This window comes from Dipodomys merriami, unplaced genomic scaffold (genome assembly GCF_024711535.1).
Source record: "Dipodomys merriami isolate MVZ:Mamm:240054 unplaced genomic scaffold, mDipMer1.0.p SCAF_1, whole genome shotgun sequence".
Taxonomy (NCBI): Eukaryota; Metazoa; Chordata; class Mammalia; order Rodentia; family Heteromyidae; genus Dipodomys; species Dipodomys merriami.
The window spans coordinates 42,059,163-42,077,594 of NW_027202270.1; the positions used below are offsets into that span (position 1 = coordinate 42,059,163).

At 38.1% G+C, this 18,432-nt stretch overlaps 1 protein-coding gene across 1 annotated transcript in view; it reads left to right on the plus strand.

Annotated features, from left to right (window-relative positions):
• Nucleotides 1-19: 19 nt before the first annotated feature.
• Cir1 (corepressor interacting with RBPJ, CIR1) overlaps nucleotides 20-18,432 on the plus strand; it is a 36,288-nt gene continuing 17,875 nt past the window's right edge. The window contains exons 1-8 of the mRNA XM_070023127.1: nucleotides 20-183; nucleotides 3,519-3,613; nucleotides 6,431-6,504; nucleotides 6,598-6,610; nucleotides 6,937-6,997; nucleotides 7,084-7,148; nucleotides 8,243-8,291; nucleotides 11,484-11,601. Of these exons, the coding sequence (XP_069879228.1) occupies nucleotides 112-183; nucleotides 3,519-3,613; nucleotides 6,431-6,504; nucleotides 6,598-6,610; nucleotides 6,937-6,997; nucleotides 7,084-7,148; nucleotides 8,243-8,291; nucleotides 11,484-11,601 (547 nt within the window). The 5' untranslated portion in view covers nucleotides 20-111. The remainder of the gene's footprint in view (nucleotides 184-3,518; nucleotides 3,614-6,430; nucleotides 6,505-6,597; nucleotides 6,611-6,936; nucleotides 6,998-7,083; nucleotides 7,149-8,242; nucleotides 8,292-11,483; nucleotides 11,602-18,432) is intronic.

Here is an 18,432-nt window from a genome sequence, read left to right on the forward strand (position 1 = left end):
CTTTGACCGCGGAAGTTCTCGCTGCAGCTGGCGGTGCAGTTCCTACTAGGCGGCAGAGTTTGTTTACGTCGCTCTCCTCCGGCAGCTGGCTTCCCTCGCTCGGACTTCAAGATGGGGAAGTCCTTCGCTAACTTCATGTGCAAAAAGGACTTCCACCCCGCCTCCAAATCCAACATCAAGAAGGTGAGTGGAGGGATCCGGAGAGGAGTCTTGCCAGGGTGGCGTCACGGGGCTCCGCGGACGGTCGCCCGTCGTAGGCCCCGAGCCGCGGGGCGAGCCGAGCCCGCGGAGGCATCCTGAGTGGACTCGGTAGATGCCAGGCGGGGAGGCCCCCGCCCCTCCGCCGGCTCCGCGGGCTTGAGTGGAAATCCAGCCACAGGGGAGGCACGCCCGGCGTCCGCGGTGCTCCTCGGCTCGGGCCGCGCTTCGCCAATAGGTGAAACTCACATCTCGCTTCCACTCTCCCTTCCCGTTTGCTACACTCACTGACGTTGAGTGTTTTAAATCAATGACGAGTCTAAGTGCAGTATAAAGACCATGGTGGAAAATGATAGTGGTGGGCTGGGAAGGTGGCTCAGTGGTAGAGCGCTTGCCTTGCATGCCTGAGGCCCTGCGTTCGATTCCTCAGCACCACATAAGCAAAAAGAAAAAAGCCAGAAGTGGTGCTGTGGCGCTAGCCTTGAGCTGAAGAGCTGAGGGACAGCGCCCAGGCCCAGAGTTCAGGCCCCACAACCGGACCCCAAAAAAAGAAAAGAAAATGATAGTGGTGGGGGAAGAAAAGCTGAGTGGTAAAGTATAAAGTGCCTGAGCTTTGGAGATAGACCTGGATTCTGGTTATTCCAGCTATCAGTCACTATCAGCTCTGAGGCCTGGAATAAACTATTTAAAATCACAGATCTTCAGTCTTCTACTCTACTAGTGAAGAATGGCCGGTGTTAAATTGGCTTGACTTGTAAAATTGTGCTGAAGATTAAATGAGAAAATTTTATAGAAAAACTATAGTAAAGTGAAGGCCCACTGTGTATGCCACAGAAGGAGTACTGGAGCATATATTAAATGCCTTTACACACAAAGCTATGAAAGTAAATTCGCTCTAGGGGCTAGGAAGGTGGCTCAGAGGTAGAGTGCTTGCCTTGCATGCATGAGGCCCTGGGTTCAATTCCTCAGCACCACATAAGCAGAAAAAGCCGGAAGTGGCGCTGTGGCTCAAGTGGTAGAGTGCTAGCCTTGAGCTGAAGGAAGAGCTGAGGGAAGGTGCCCAGGCCGAGTTCAGGCCCCAGGAGCGACAAAAAAGAAAAAAGAAAAGAATTCGCTCTAATTGTCTTTAGAAACAGTTGTGATGAGCTATGTATGGTACCATCGATGTAAAAAGCACATGTATATAGGTTTCACTTGTGTGTGCATTAGGACCTCTTTGGGAAGATGCACAATAAGTGGGTAATACTGGTTACCTGTGCATATATTTAATAAAAGCAAATAACAAACCTTACCTGGGTGTGGTGGTGCATGCCTGTAATCCTAATACTTTCCTGAAGCAGGAGGAAATTGAGTTTGTACCAGCCTAGGCTACATAGTGAAAGCCTGTCTAAAATACGTATTATTAAAAAAAAAAAAAAAAACAAAAGCAACACCTTGCTATAGGTCATTCTATAGTGTCATCCTTATATGACCCAATAAAGTAATTGCTGTCTTGTTTTAGTTCTTTATTTCAAAGTTTATTTTTATTTATGTATCTCTTTTAAAGAATGAAATAGTTGCAACATACTGAAAATAATGATTTTCTGTTAGCAGATTATGAATACTTAGACAGCAAGACTTATTTTTATTTCAATCTGTAAATTTTGATTTCTTCAGCAATTGAGATCTGTGAAATAATATAAAATTTAATGCTTTAAATAATAGTCTGTTGGAAGTAGTATGTTATCCTGACAGTCAATAAGCCTTGCAGTTCTTATTTGCGCTATTTACAAGTTAAGCTTCAATGAAAATTCCAAACGTGCCTTTTACTGACTATCCCAAGGGTAGATTTGTCTTCTGCTATAATGTCACAGAGGAAAAAAGCTTTATTCTAGAAAAAAAATGTCTGGTATATGTGTTCCCAGTGGATTCTTTTCCACCTCCACATCTTAAACTGTGTTCCCATTGAAATTTCCTACCTCAACCACTGCTAAAACGCTACTAGCTACCTTTGTTTTACTTCTAAAATTAAATAATGGTAGTTGACCCATACTCTTGCTTATCTGATCTCCAGTAATTAATTATCTCAGTATGCCTGTCCTTAAGTTTACACTGTGAAACAGTATGTTTGGAGAGAAATGTTCACTTACTGTTTATGTTGAATGGGTATAAAAAATTTTGTCCTTTATTCTAAAGACAGTAGAAAGGTATTAATACCTTTTAAACCTGGAAATAATAATATTAAATATCCTTGCATAAACTATATGAGGTTTTTACTCTCACCACTTTTATGGTTTTGATAATTCCACGTAGATACGTTTAGCCTAAGAAACATGTCTCTGCACAGCTCTGTGTTAATCTGTTCTGTTGTCTCTTCCATCTGTTCTACAACTACCTTTTATTTCCTTTCCTTTTTTTGTCCTTTGATGCCTCTAGTTCTCCTCTTCTGATGTATTAATGACTCTCACTTAGCATCTGTAGCTCAGCTCTACTGGTTGTACCTTATACTAAACAATTATCTAGACTAGATATATTCCATGTAAAGAAATGCTTTTTCTATCTGAAATAATGCAGGGACTGAGTGGAAGGGGCTATAAAAGTGATTTTCAAAGTTAACACTTTTGCCTGAAAGCTAGCTGTTTTCAGTAGTTGAATTTAAAGACTTATACCAACGTGTACATCAGATATTTCAGTTGTCATTTTGTGGGGATTTTTCTAATGACCAAATAGGATTATGTGTGAACAATAAATAATGGCATCTTATATATGATTACAGAAGAAAAGCATATTCTTAATTTAAATCCAACAATCCATGCCAGGCGCTAGTGGCTCACACCTATAAACTTAGTTACTCAGGAGGCTGAGATTTGAGAATCCTGGTTAAAGCAAGCCTGGGCAGAAAAGTCCATAAGACTCTTTATCTCCATTTATCTACCAGAAAGCTGGAAGTTTATCTGTGTCTCAAAGTGGTAGAGCACTAGCAAAAAAGCTTGGGGACAGTACCCCAGCCCTGAGTTTTAAGCCCCATGACCAACAACAACAACAACAACAAAAACATCCAGCTATCCACCAGTTGGGTATTTGTGGCTCACACCTGTAATCTTGGATCCTCAGGAGATCTGAGGACTACAGTTTGAAGCCAGCCTGGGCAAGAAAGACCAGGAGACTCTTTATCTCCGATTAACCACCTGTAAATGGGAAGTGGCACTGTGGCTCAAAATGATAGAGCACTAGGCTTGAGTGAAAAAGCTTAGGGACAGCATCCAGGCCCTGAGTTCAAGCTCATGACTGAAAAAATAAATCCAATTATTTAATTTACACTTTTTACTTCACTAATTTAGGTATGGATGGCAGAACAGAAAATATCCTATGATAAAAAGAAACAAGAAGAATTAATGCAACAATACCTTAAAGAACAAGAATCATATGATAACAGGTAAGAAATGGCACCATGCCACCATTTTTTAGAATAAAATAATAAATTATGTGAGATTAATCCCTTCCTGAATCATTCGTTACTCTCACAGGTGGCTGGCTGTTTCTTCAACTTTACCCACAATTCACATAAAAATATAGCTTCAAGTAACTTATATACAGTCTGTGAGCATGTTCTCAATGCAAAACTTTCAGAAATAATAAATACCTACATTTGAACTGCTTAAAAAGGAATCTCTTTAACATAAACTAAAATGAAAAAATTGCCAGGCACCAGTGGCTCACGCCTATAATCCTAGCTACTCAGGAGGCAGAGATCTGAAAATTGCAGTTCAGCGCCAGCCTGGGCAGGAAGGTCTGTGAGACTCTTATCTCCAGTAAACCACTCAGAAAACCAGAAGTGGGGCTGTGGCTAAGTGGTAGAGTGCTGGCCTTGAGCTGAAGAGCTTATGAACAGCGCCCAGGCCCAGAATTCAAGCCCCATGACCAACAAAAAAGTAAAATGAAAAAATGTACAAGACACCTGTAAGAAGAAAATGAAACATCTCTTGGGCCATATATCATGACTAGAGTTCATTGGTTTCTTCCAGCATGGTACCTGTACTTTAGCTGTTGTCACTTTGTGTTTACAACTGAAGCTAGTTTCTCTTGGTTAATGTATCAGAAATAGTGTTTTAGTTATGTAGTCTGTATTCTGAAGTTAAAGAACATTTATACCCATCTAAAACTTTAGAACATTCACCTTTTTCTGGACTTTTTTTTGGGGGGGGCGGGGGGAGGTCCGGTCATGGGGCCTGAACTCTGGGCCTGGTCGCTGTCCCTCAGCTCTTCAGCTCAAGGCTAGCACTCTACCACTTGAGCCACAGCGCCACTTCCGGCTTTTTTCTTTTTGCTTATGTGGTGCTAAGGAATCGAACCCAGGGCCTCATGCATGCAAGGCAAGCACTCTGCCACTGAGCCACTTTCCCAGCCCTTTCTGGACATTTTGATTGCCTGCACTTTTTGACTTATGAATAATGCTGTTAACAATGACATAAAGGTATCTGTTAAAGTACCTGTTTTGAGTTACACTTAGAAGTGGAATTGCTAGACTATATGGCAATTCTAAGTTATTTTTTAAGAACCACCAAACTTTTTTCCATAGTAACTGAACTAGTTTATGTTTTCCACTAGTAATACAGAAGAGTTTCAATAGCTCTATATCCTGAACATTTGCTTTTTTTTCTTTATTTAATAGCCATTCTGATGGGTATGAAGTAGTATCTTGTGGTTTGTTTTGATTTGTATTTCTCTAATGTCTAGTGATGCTGAGTTTTTGTGTACTTGCTTTAAAATTGTTTTAACTGATGTTAAAATTTACCAACCTATTTAAAGTATACATAGTTATCAAATATATTAGAGTTTGGGAGTCATCAGCATCATCTAATTTCAGGATATTTTCATCATTTGGGGAGAAAAAAAAATCTTTGTTTTTATGCTGATACGGGATATTGCCCCTTAGTTTTTTCTCTCAAGGCTGGCACACTACCACTTGATTCACAGGTGGTTTTTTGGTGGTTATCAGCAATAAGAATCTCATAGACCTACTTGCCCTGCCTGGCTTTGAATAGCAATCCTCAGTCTCAGCCTCCTGATTAGCTAGGATTATAGGTGTGAGCCACTGGCACCCAGCTGATAAAGAAATCTTGTGCCCTTTAGCAGCTACTCCCCATTTCCCAACGTTGTCCCCTTTTATCAGGAGGGAAAAATAATTATGAACATAAAGCAATTACCAGCTTACTTTTTGTCTATAGAAATCTGCCAGTTTCGGGGCTGGGAAGGTGGCTTAGTGGTAGAGTGCTTGCCTTGCATGCCTGAGGCCCTGGGTTCGATTCCCCAGCACCACATAAGCAAAAAGAAAAAAAGCCGAAAGTGGCACTGTGGATCAAGTGGTAGAGCGCTAGCCTTGAGCTGAAGAGCTGAGGGACAGCGCCCAGTCCCTGAGTTCAGGCCCCACGACCAGACCCAAAAAAAAAAAAAAGAAATCTGCCAGTTTGGCGATACCATGTAAGTTAAATCATATAGGTCTTTATATGACTGCTTTCTTTCATTTAGCATAATGTTTTGAAGTTCATCTATATATGACATATATCAGCACTTTGTTCCTTTATATTGTTGAAAAATATTCCAACGTATAGAAGTATATCCCTATAATCTTTGCTTCTAGCTTTCTTCTTTGTAGGTTACTTGACTTTTATTAATCAACTCGTTCAGTTTGTTGCATAGGTTTTTGTTGTTGTTTTTCTGAACAGCCTAACATCTCAATATAAATGAAATCAAATGGCAAAGTTTTAGTGTTAGAATAGTAAAACGTGATTTTTTTTTTAAGTATAATAAGCACTAAATCATAGTAAGTAGCCCATTCTAGAATTTCTTTAAACTATTCTACATTGGTCTCACTAAAGAAGTTGATTCTTACTAACTTGGAAATTCTAGACCCATTTTTCAAAATTACGAAAGTCTATAATGACGTATAGAATTTCAAAGCTGTCAGTGTTTCAACAGTATTTCAAATTTTATGAAAATAAGTAAGAGTATGCATGTCATTTCTTACCCTTTTTATTTGGAGAAACAGGAAGTCTTGGGTAAGAACAAAGTCTTAGAACTTACTAAAGTTACTAAAGAGGTATCACTGGTTTTCTTTTCAGATATTTCAGGTGTCCTCTGTAGTAAATGGAGTTTACTTTTAGATTTGTATCTCTAACAAAAAAATTTTTCTTCATTCCTTTAGTGTTTATATTGGAAAGAAGGATGTTAAACTTGTTAATGTTTTATTTAGATTGCTTATGGGAGATGAACGTGTAAAGAACGGCCTTAATTTCATGTATGAGGCTCCACCAGGAGCTAAAAAAGGTACTTGTCTCATTTCCTTTAAGTCTTCAACATGTTTACAAATAAAAATTGAAAACCGCTGATCAGATGTTTTTAAAAGTTGTTCTCTTACAGATGCTGTTGTTGTGTGACTATAATAAATATAGAAATAGAAATGTATTCCTATAGATAAATACTAAAAATGTTTTTCTAATAATGTAATATTTTGTAGTAACAGAAGTATGTTTATAAATATATATGTATGTTTATAAATAGAAATAGAAAACATGATATTCACTGTCGATGAAAACCATTAAAGTTTTAAAAAATTAGGAATTAAGATACTTTTTAAGTACTGTCTCTTTGATATTTTATTCTTAGAGTGAGACTGATTTTTATCTTGTTTAAAAAAACTAATTCATACAAATTATAAATAACAATATACATAATATATAATTGATTTTTATATTGAAGTTTTAACTTGGCCTACCTTTTTTCTCCTTTACTTTTGATTCTCAATCAAGAAAACAAAGAGGTAATGTACTATTTTCTGTTTGCATTTACTTAAAATTGATTGTGATTTTATGGAAAAGTTAAAAGAATTTTAAATTAATGTTTTAGAAAGAAGAGACAGAAGGAGAGACAGAATACAAATTTGAATGGCAGAAAGGAGCACCACGAGAAAAGTAAGCACTGATTGCTTTTAGGATAAAATATTGTTAGGTTTTCCTGTAATTTCATCTTACATCATTGTCTTTTATTAGAGAAAGTAAATAATATGAAAAATATTTTCTGTGCATGTTTGCACCAGTTCTTGGCTTGAACTGGGCTCTCACTTTGCTTTTACACTCAAAGTTGGCACTCTGCCACTAGTCACGCTTCCAGTTTTGGCTTTTTACTGGTTAATTGGAGATAAGAGTCCCAAAGTTTGTCTGCCAGAACTGGCTTTGAGCCATGATCCTCAAATATCAGCCTCTTGAGTTAGACAAGTACTTTGGGTGTTGGGTGGTGTGTGCACATGTGTGCGCACACCCACACCAGTCCTGGGGCTTGAATTCAGGGCCTTAGTGTTATCCTTGAACTCTTGTACTCAAGGCTAGCGCTCTACCACTTGAGCCACAGCTTGACTTTGAGGTTTCTGGTGTTTAATTGGAGATGAGTCTCACAGACTTTCCTGCCTGGGCTAGCTTCAAACCTCAAACCTCAGATCTCAGCCTCCTGAATAGATAGAATTATCAGTGCTGGCTCATTCTTTAAAAAACAAAAAAAAACCATGTAAGTTATCTTCAGACACAGTAGCTCAGGCCTGTAATCCTAGGTATTTGGAAGGGAGAAATTATAAAGATCAAAGTTCAAAGTCAGCCTAGACAAAAATTTATCAAAATGCTATATCTTAATAAATAAATTGGGTATGTTGGTACATACCTGTTCTTCCACCCACTGAGATATAGGTAGGAAGTTTGTGATCCAAGGATCCAACCCTAGTCAAAGATGTAAGGCTCTATCCAAAAAGTAACTAAAGCAAAACAAAGCTGAAAACATGGCTTATGTGGTAAAGTGTCTGGGAATCATAACGCTCTGAATTTAAACTCTAGTACTGCCAAAAAAAAATCCCAAATTAACATTAAAGTATGTCTGTGTATGTCTGTTTGTATTATAGTTCTCTATACCTAATGAACTATGTAGAACTATAAATTCTACAGAACATTTCAGATGAACTTCCACTGAATTTATTAAATTATTCTTGATATTGTACTTACATATTTTTTTTATTTAACAGATATGCCAAAGATGACATGAACATCAGAGATCAGCCCTTTGGTATTCAGGCAAGTGACACATATTTAACTCTTTAAGAATAATGTAGCTGGTTGCTGGTGGCTCACACCTGTAATTCTAGCTACTCAGGAGGCTGAGATCTTAGGATTAAGGTTCAATGCCAGCCCAGGCAGGAAAGTCTGTGAGACTCTTTATTTCCAATTAACCACCAGGAAACCAGAAGTGGTCCTGTCTCTTTATTTCCAATTAACCACCAGAAAACCGGAAGTGGCACTATGGCTCAAAGTGGTAGAGTGCTTGTGTTGAGCAAAAAAGCTCCAGGATAGCACCCAAGTCCTGAATTCTAGCTCCATAACCGATTAAAAAAAGAACATTTATGCTGGGCACTCACTGGTGGGTCATTCCTGTAATCCTAGCATCTCAGGAAGCTGAAATCTGAGGATTGAGGTTCAAAGCCTCCCAGGCAGGAAAGTGCTTGAAACTCTTTATCTTCTTCAGTTGACCATCAAAAAGCTGGAAGTGGAGCTGTGGCTCAAGTGGTAGAACAACAGCCTTGAGCAAAAAACCGAGGGACAATATCCAGACCCTGAATTCAAGCCCCAGTACCACCACTCACAAAAAAAGAAAGAAAAGGAATAACACTTACTTAGTAAATATGTCTTTACATTTTTTTCTGAAAGGTATCTAAACTGAAAAGAATGGTGTGGTTTTTATATTTATATCAGATAATCCTAAGAATAGGAGAAAGCAACTATGGTAGAATGAATAAGAATGAGAATCAAACTTCTGTAGTGAGGATTGTAATGATACTCACTTTTCAAATATATTGGAGAATTAGCCTTAAACATGAGAAAAGTTTTAAAACTTCCTTATTTTTTTAGAAGCAAGTTGCACTATCACCAGAGAGCTAAATCCTTGTAACAAAAGTGGTAATATTGCCTTGCTTATATGTGTTGCCTACAGCTGCTTTCCTACTACAACAGTTTGAGTAGCTGCTATAGACTCAAGCATCTAGTCTAATGAACCTAAAATATTTACTATCTGAACTTTTATGAGAAAAGTTCGCCAACCTCTCATTTAGAAATTTGGAACTTGGTAGGGATGGAGATGTCGTTCAGTAGCAGGGTACTTGCCTGCTGTGTGTGACACACTGAGTTCATCTTCAGCACCAAATAAAAAGAGAAACAAGAACAAATGTCTTACATAGTGGTTCATGCCTATAATTCTTTTTTTTTTTTCTGGGTCCGGTCGTGGGGCCTGAACTCTGGGCCTGGGCACTGTCCCTCAGCTCTTCAGCTCAAGGCTAGCTAGCGCTCTACCACTTGAGCCACAGTGCCACTTCCGGCTTTTTTCTTTTTTGCTTATGTGGTGCTGAGGATCGAACCCAGGGCCTCAGGCATGCAAGGCAAGCGCTCTACCACTGAGCCACCTTCCCAGTCCCCTATAATTCTTTTTTTTTTTTTTTTTTGTCGGTTGTGGGGCTTGAACTCTGGGCCTGGGTGCTGTCTCTCAGCTCTTCAGCTCAAGGCGAGTGCTCTACCACTTGAGATACAGCGCCACTTCCGGTTTTCTGGTGGTTTATTGGAGATAGGAGTCTCACGGTCTCTCCTGCCCGGGCTGGCTTTGAACCGAGATCCTCAGATCTTAGCCTCCTGAGTAGCTAGGATTACAGGCGTGAGCCACCAGCGCCCGGCCCCCCTATAATTCTTACCTGGGAAGCTAACGTAAAATGATTACAAGTTTAGGGCAGCCTGAGCTACATAGTAAAAAGAGATGGGTGGGATTAGTGAATAAATGAACGAATGTATTTGAAAGGTTAAGGTTAACTTCTTAAAACGAGGGAAGTTGTGAGTAAACCATGATATAATACTTGTTGGGGTCTTTTTCCTTTTTGGGTGATGTACTATAAGAGAAAGAGGATTCAGTTTAGTTATTTTTATCTTACTTTAATTATGTTTATTCGAACATGCTAAAAACAGGGGTTACGGTTATATACATCAAGAAAAGAGTACATTTCCTTTTGGACTATGTTACCCCTTCCCTCCCTGTCTCCCAGTTTTTCCCCCTCGTCCCACCCACAAGTTGTATAGTTCACTTTCAATATAGTGTCCAGTGAGTACCAGGACTGCCATTTGTTTATACTTTGTCTCTCCATTTCTGTGCCTTTCCTTACTTCCAAAGACATATAGACAAACAAGACAAAAAGAAAACAAAAACAGCAAAAAAAAAAAGAAGCCTCTTGTTTATTTTTCCTAGAGTTCACTTTGATAAATATTATTTTGTATGATTAGATGCGTATAGGCATTGGGCCTTTCTGTTCCTCTTCTAGGAATGTCCTCTTTTGGTCTTACTGTGAATGCCTAGAGACCTGGATAATTTATTATGTCCCAATATATTTTAGATCTAGCTTTCATATATGGGAGAAAGCATATTTAGTTTTTTGTTTTTGTTTTTTGTCAGTAGTGGGGCTTGAACTCTGGGTGCTATCCCTCAGCTCTTCAGCTTAAGGCGAGTGCTCTAACACTTGAACCACAGAGCCACTTCCGGTTTTTGTAGTGGTTTATTGGAGATAAGAGTCTCACAGAGTTTCCTGCCAGGGCTGGGTTTGAACCACAATTCTCAGATCTCAGCCTCCTGAGTAGCTAAGATTATAGGCCTGAGCCACTGACACCTGGCACATGTTTAGTTTTTCAAGCAGAAATCATAGTATTTTATTTTAGTATTTGTATTTAGTTACTTACCATAGTGTTAGAGTCTTTTTCCCTGTAGATCTATTTTTTGTGTGTGCCAGACAGGGACTTGAACTTGGTGTCTTGTGCCCTCCCTTGGCTTTCTTGCTCAGGGGTGGTGGTGCACTATCACTTGAAACATGCTTTTCTGCTGCTTATTTTGGAAAGTCATGTAGATTTTTCTGTTGGGACTGATTTTAAAACATGGTCCTTCAGATCTCAACTTCCTGAGTAGCTAGAATTACAGGCACTAACCCACTAGCAGCGCCCAGCTTAGATTTTTTTTTTTATTGTGAACATACTGTACAGAGGGGTTACAATTACATGGGCAATATAATGAGTACATTTCTTATCAAGCATTATAGCCTCCTCCTTTGTTTACCCTTCTTACCCTTCACATCCCTTCCCAGCCTCCTCCCCCTCCCCCGATCTTTTAAAATATGCCTAAGGCACAGGGAGTTGAATGTTAGTTAAGTTCTTATATTTTGGAATTAAAATAATGTTTACTATTAGGTTCGAAATGTGAGGTGCATTAAATGCCACAAATGGGGTCATGTCAACACAGATCGAGAGTGTCCTTTGTTCGGTCTTTCTGGAATCAATGCAAGTTCAGTTCCTACTGATGGCTCAGGTAAGTACTTGACAAGATTGGTTTGTTTTAGACTCTAGACAAATAAGAAAATATTAAATGTTTTCTTTTATCTCCCTAAGTATTTTTTTGTTTTGTTTTACTTGGATTTAAATTTTTTTGATCAAGTGACATCCCCAAAATATAATCATTAAGGTTGAGACTTGAAGTTCAGAGTTAAGAGAGTTTACCTAACCTGTGCCCAACCAGCTTCAATCTCCAGCATTACAAAAAAGAAAAAGAAAAAAAAAAAATAACAGTGAGAAACTGGTATGTGTTGAATTTAAATGCTGTGTAACACTTAAAGTTAATTCTTCACACCAAAGACCCTATGAACTTGATTTTAACAAGATACAGTAACTGTAGTTAATTAGGCTAGTAGAATAAAATTAAAAGGGAAAAATAGGATTAATTTTCATATTTAGTTAAAGTGTAAAAAAAATAGACTAGACTGAAAGCCTCAAAATTATTTGTTAAATAAAAACTTAAAAACTGAGTTTTTTAAAGATGCTAAATATTTTCTGGCACCTATGGCTCACACCTGTAATCCTAGCTACTCAGGAAGCTAAGATCTAAAGACTGCAGGTTAAAGTCAGCCTGGACAGGAAAATGAAACTCTCATCTCCAGTTAACTACCGAAAAGTCTGAAGGAGAGCTTTGGCTTAAGTGGTAGAGCAGAAAAAGCTAAGGCCCTGAGGTTAAGCCCTAGTATTGGCATGCGTGTGCACGAGCACACGCACATACACACACACTCTGGTCAACATAAACAAGATAAACATACAGGTTTTGAGGAGAGGGAAAGCTGGGGGGATTAAATTAACAGTTACACTTGAACCAGGCACCAGTGCCTTTTTTTTTTTGCTTTAACAATTAATTTTAATTTTGTCATTTTAAAATTTTTCTCATGCCCAGGCCATCACGGACTACATTCCTTCTATTTACACTTTTTCTGTAGCTGGGATAGCAGATGCACACTTTAACTATCTTATTGGTTAATACAGGGTTGGGGACATAACTTTTACCAGGGGCTGGCCTTGAACCAAAATCCCCCTCCACTCTGCTGTTTGAGTAGCTAGGATATTTTGGGTTTGGGGTTTTTTTGTTTTGTGTTGTGTTGTTTTTTTTTTTTAACTTTGTGTTTTAAGCTCTTAAAAGATGTAAGTTCTATTCTATTTTACAATTTAATCAGAAACATACCGTTAACATCAAAAAAGAAACATAATAGCACCCCAATTACAATCTAATCAAGAAAATAAATAACTTAGTTAGAGAGGAGGTGGAATTAAAATGACCTTTGGAGAATTAAAATTTAGAAAGAAAGTTTGACACTCCCCAAAAAAACCAAAAAGATGAGAAGTAAAAATAACCACAAGGAATTTTTTTTGTTTGTCAGTGTGGGGCTTGAACTCTAGGCCCTGTACATTGTCCCTGAGCTCTTCGGCTCAAGGTGAGTGCTCTACCACTTGAGCCACAATACCACTTCTCGTTTTCTGGTGGTTAATTAAAGATAAAAGTCTCATGGACTTTGCTGCCCGGGCTGTCTTTGAGCCGTGATCCTCAGATCTCTGCCTCCTGAGTAGCTAAGATTACAGGCGTGAACCTCTGGCACCCAGCCAAGAATTTAACTTGGGTGACTTTAAGTGAGAAAAATCAGATTTTAATGTCTCAAAAAAAAGAAGAGAGTTTGACCATTCATGCTGCAGCTTGTGTTTCTTAAACTTGCCTAATTAATGCAAGGAATCATTTAAGTATTTTGTTTAAGTATTGTGTCCAAGCCCCTATCCAGGGGACTATTGTTTTGTTTCTGAAAGAGGAATAGCGTAGAGTAAAAGGAAATATAGTAATGTATTGAAAATGCATGCTCTTAACATTTCTTATTTCTTACTGGCAATTTAATTAGTATTAGGGGAATGGCAAGATAAATTGTTGATAATATGAAGTGAACTAACGAATACCAATTGAATCTGCACTGTGATCCTAATATAAAAAACTACATGCAGATAAATTAGGACTAGAAGAACACATGAAAAAATGAAAATAGTTAATGTGTTGATTTGCTGAAATTACATGGTTTTCTTTTATATTAAAATCTATTATTAAAATTGGAAAAGAAATTTAAAATTTAGGCTTTTCAAATACTGACTATCCTATGAAACTCTTCAGAGCAATAATGTTTTCCTTTATATGCCCATATTAAATTTATTTTCAGAATAATTGGAACAGCTAAAAAGAGAAGGTAGTTACTGGTGTGTTGTAAAGGGACTGTTCATGATAAGAAATAACTAGCAAATTGAATTAATTCTTTGCTTCAGTCTTTATAAAATAAAGTGTTAGGAAAATTTCCATTTTTTTTCCTTTCAGACTGACATGGTATGTAAGAATAAATACTACTAAATGCAATAAAGTATTTTCATTTCTTAAATCTTACAACTTATCTAAGAATACCTGAACAACAACAAAAAAGGATACAATTGTGTTAAAAATGCACCATTTTAAGCCAGGCCACTAGTGGCTCACAGCTGTAATCCTAGCTACTCAGGAAGCTAAGATATGAGGATTTTAGTTCAAAGCCAGCCTGGGGGAGAAAAGACTCATCTCCAATTTAGCACCAAAAGAAGCCACAGTAGCACTGTGGCTCAAGTGGTAAAGCACTAGCTTTGAGCAAAACAGCTCAGAGACAGTACCCAGGCCCTGAGTTCAAGCCCTAGACCAGCACCAAAAAAAGACAAAAGAAATTACTGGGTCCTAGTTACTCATGTCTATAATCCTAGCTACTCAGGTAGCTGAGATCTAAGAATTGTGATTCAAAGCCAGCTTGGGCAGAAAAGTCTGTGAGACTCTTATCTCCAGTTAACCATCGGAAACCAGAAGTGGTACTGTGGCTCAAAATGGTAGAGCACTAGTTAGCCTTGAATGAAAAAGCTCAGGGACAGGGCCTAGGCCCTAAGTTCAAGCCCCACAACTGACAACAAAAATCAAACCCAAAAACACCATCTATAACACTATTACTTAAGCTGATTAAAGGTCCTGTCTGGCCAGGCAGGTGCACACCTGTATTCTCAGTAGTTAAGAAGCTGAGGGCAAGGATCAAGGGTTCAGGGCCAGCAGAGGCTTCATAGTGAGGCTCTATGCAAAAAAATAAAAATAAAAACCAGGCACTGTTGGCTCAAGCCTGTAATCCTCACTACTCAGGAGGCTCAGATCTGAGGATCACAAGTCGAAGCCAGCCCGGGCAGGAAAGTCCGTGAGACGCTTATCACAACAAACCACCAGAAAACCAGAAGTGGCACTGTGGCTCAAGCAGTAGACCACCTCAAGGCCAGTGAAAGAGCTCAGGGATAGCATCCAAGCCGAGTTCAAGCTCCACTACTGACTAAAAAAAAAAAAGAGAATTCCTAATCAATTTCTAAGGTACCATCAACCTTGACACCATCAGCTTAAGCTAAAAATAAGAACAATTGAATATTTGGCAGGATAGTAGTGCCTTTTTTTGTTAGCTTAAATTATGAACCTTATATCCCAAGGAAATACAGCTATATACCAAAGATTTAATCACAGAAGATTGCATATGAGATATAGAAAGAAATTAAGTGAATAATTAGGAATGATGTTACAGTGAGGCTGGGCACTGGTGGCTAATCTTATCTACTCAGGAGGATAAGATCTAAGGATCAGGTTTGGGTTTTTTTGTCGGTTGTGGGGCTTGAACTCTGGGCCTGGGCGCTGTCCCTGCACTCTTTAGCTCAAGGCGAGTGCTCTACCGCTTGAGCCACAGTGCCACTTTCAGTTTTCTAGTGGTTTATTGGAGATGAGTCTCATGGACTTTCCTGCCCGGGCTGGCTTTGAACCTCAATCCTCAGATCTCAGCCTCCAGGCATGAGCCACCGGTACCTGCTAAGGATCAGGTTTTGAAGTCCGTTTAGGCAGACAAATCTGAGAGACTTTATCTCCTGTCAACCATCAAAAAGCTGAAGTGGAGGCATAACTCAAATGGTAGATTTCCATCCAGCCTTGAGGAAAAAAAAAAAAAAAAAAGCTAAGCAAGAGCACAAAGCCCACTGGTAGCTCATGCCTATAATACTAGCTGCTCAGGAGTCTGAGATCTGAGGATCATGGTTTGAAGCTAGCACAAGCTGGAAAGTCTATGAGACTCATACCATTAATAAACTGCTCAGAAAAAGCCAGAAGTGGCATTGTGGCTCAAGTGGTAGAACACGAGCCTTGAGCAAAAAGAAGCTCAGTGCCCAGGCCCTGAGTTCAAGCCTAGGACAAACACACACAAGATATGAAGATTGCTTCTAATACAAACATTATTTACAATATTCTCCCAAATAAAAAATCAAGTTATTAGTTGTTTTTCCTTAGCAGTCACAGGCCTTGTGTTAAATCACTAGATCCTAATAATCAGTAGTTATTTGTGTTTATCTTTAGATAGACATATAGACAAACATACTTTCAGCAAAAGGATTAGAAAAAGATAGGCCAAAATACTGTTTGAAAGGTGGGATTGCCTAAGATATTTTTGCTTCATATTTTTGCTTATCTGTATTTCCAACAGTTAAAGGTAAAGTACATTTAAAAATGTTTAGATGAATATTGTTTTAGAAGAATTAAATTATACATAGGAAATAAATTATTTAAATTGGCTTGCTCAGCTAATAATGCCTTTAAAGTTTGACCTGAATTTAGCACTAGTACTTAACTAAAGCTAATAGAAACTCCTAAATAGGCTTCTCAAAACAAAATTTTTAAAAATGCTACTATATCAAAATGGAAAGCAAATAATGATGTTGTATTCTGAATTTGAATGCAATGAAAAATAAACTGACCACTTTCCTAATCCACTTGCTGATTCAAGCTAGAAAAACTCTTTTCATTTAAAAAAAATCACCTATTGAATAATGTCTCACCAGTGAATAGAGATTATTTTTGCAATAAGGCAATTTTAGTGGATGTGGTTATCATGGGATAATCACACCCCTGGGGTACAGCCTTGTGCCTGTAATCTCCCAGGAGTGTAATTATTTCATGATAACGCACCCCCTGGTGTTACATTATTTCTATTATGAAATTCTTAGTTTAGTATATAAAGTAACTTACTTTGATCACTGAAACTGCAAGGTGCTGTTAGAATGTTCCAGCTGTGAGGTTTACAGAGACCAGCTATAAGATTTACTTCTCCTTTACAAAGTTAAATTAGGCAATCAAAATGCTTCTTTGGGCTAAGCTGGTTTAGAATATCTTTTCTACTGATAAGATCATCTTAACTTTATAAATTTTCATCTACTGTAGACATACCAAAATTATCTGTAAAATGTGTAAACCTCAGTAGTGACTGAATTTTTAATAAAATATTCTTTAATATAGTTAAATGGTCAGCCTACCTTGCCTTTTATCTATAGTCCTTATCTTTATTGCTAACTCTTAGCATTTGAAGTTTTTAATACATATTAAAGTTAAACATCTTTTTTAAAAATCCAGTGGGATATTTCAACAGAGGAAGTGGGTTTCTGTGGTAGCTTTATTAAAATTTAATTGACCTATTTAAAATGGCTTTTAGAGCCAGCACTAGTGGCTCACTCCTGTAATCCTAGCTACTCAGGAAGCTAAGATCCTAAGGATTGTGGTTCAAAGTCAGCCTGGACAGGAAAGTCATGAGATTCTTATCTCTAATTAATCACCAGAAAACTGGAAGTGTCTCTGGCTCAAAGAGGTAGAGCTGAAGAAGCTCAAGGACACCACCTAGGCCCTCAGTTCATCTTACGACCCACACAAATCAAATAATAATAAAATGGTTTTAGTATATTTATAGAGTTGTATATCCATCACCAATCAATTTTAGAACATTTTCATTATTTCAAAAAGAAACTCCATACCTCTTAGCCTTAAACCCAAGTCCCCAACTTCAGGCAACATTACTCTACTTTCCATCTATAGATTTGCCTATTCTGGACATTCTTCTATGAGGTACATTTTCCTATTATGTTCAAACACACACAATTTAGCAAAGTGAATAGTCTTAAAATAATTAAAAATTATTGTCCACAAGAATATGAGTTTATGTATAGATATCTACAAAACAGATTAGTAAGCTGGGAGTTCATGCATGTGATCCTAGGTACTCAGGAGGATGAGATCCAAGGATCATGGTTCAAAGCCAGCCCGTGCAGGAAAAGTCTTTTTTACTGTTATCTCCAATTAACTACCAAAAAGCCAAAAGTGGCTCAAGTGGTAGAGTACTAGCCTTGAGCAAAAAAGCTCAGGGATAGCACCCAGGCCCTGAGTTGAAGCCCAGGACCAGCAAAAATAATTAGTATATAAAATCTGTACATGAGGAGGCAACAATGCTAGATAAGAAACGTAATCATTACTTTGCTCATGTAACTGTAACCTCTCTGTACAGTATTTTCACAATAAAAAACATTTTAAAAAAAGATTATGTCCATAAAATATAAGGTGAAATGCTGTTTCTTAGCCTCGTGCTGGTAGATCACACTTGAAATCCTAGCTTTCTGGAGTCTGAAACCTAGGGGATTGTGGTTCAGCCCAAGCAGAAAAGTCTGTGAGATTTTTATCTCTGATTAAATAGTAAAATGCTAGACTGGAGATATTGCTTAAGAGGTAGAACACTAGCCATGAGTAACAAAGCCAAGCAAGAAGGTGGGGCCCTGAATTCAAGACCCAGTACTAAGCATTTAAAACAAAAAAATCTGTTTTTGAAATGGAGGGACAAAGAGTGAACAAACAGAACAGTGGTACTCATTAGACACTATATGAAAAATGAACTGTACAAGTTGTGGATGGGGACAGGACGGAAAACTGGGAGAGAGCGAG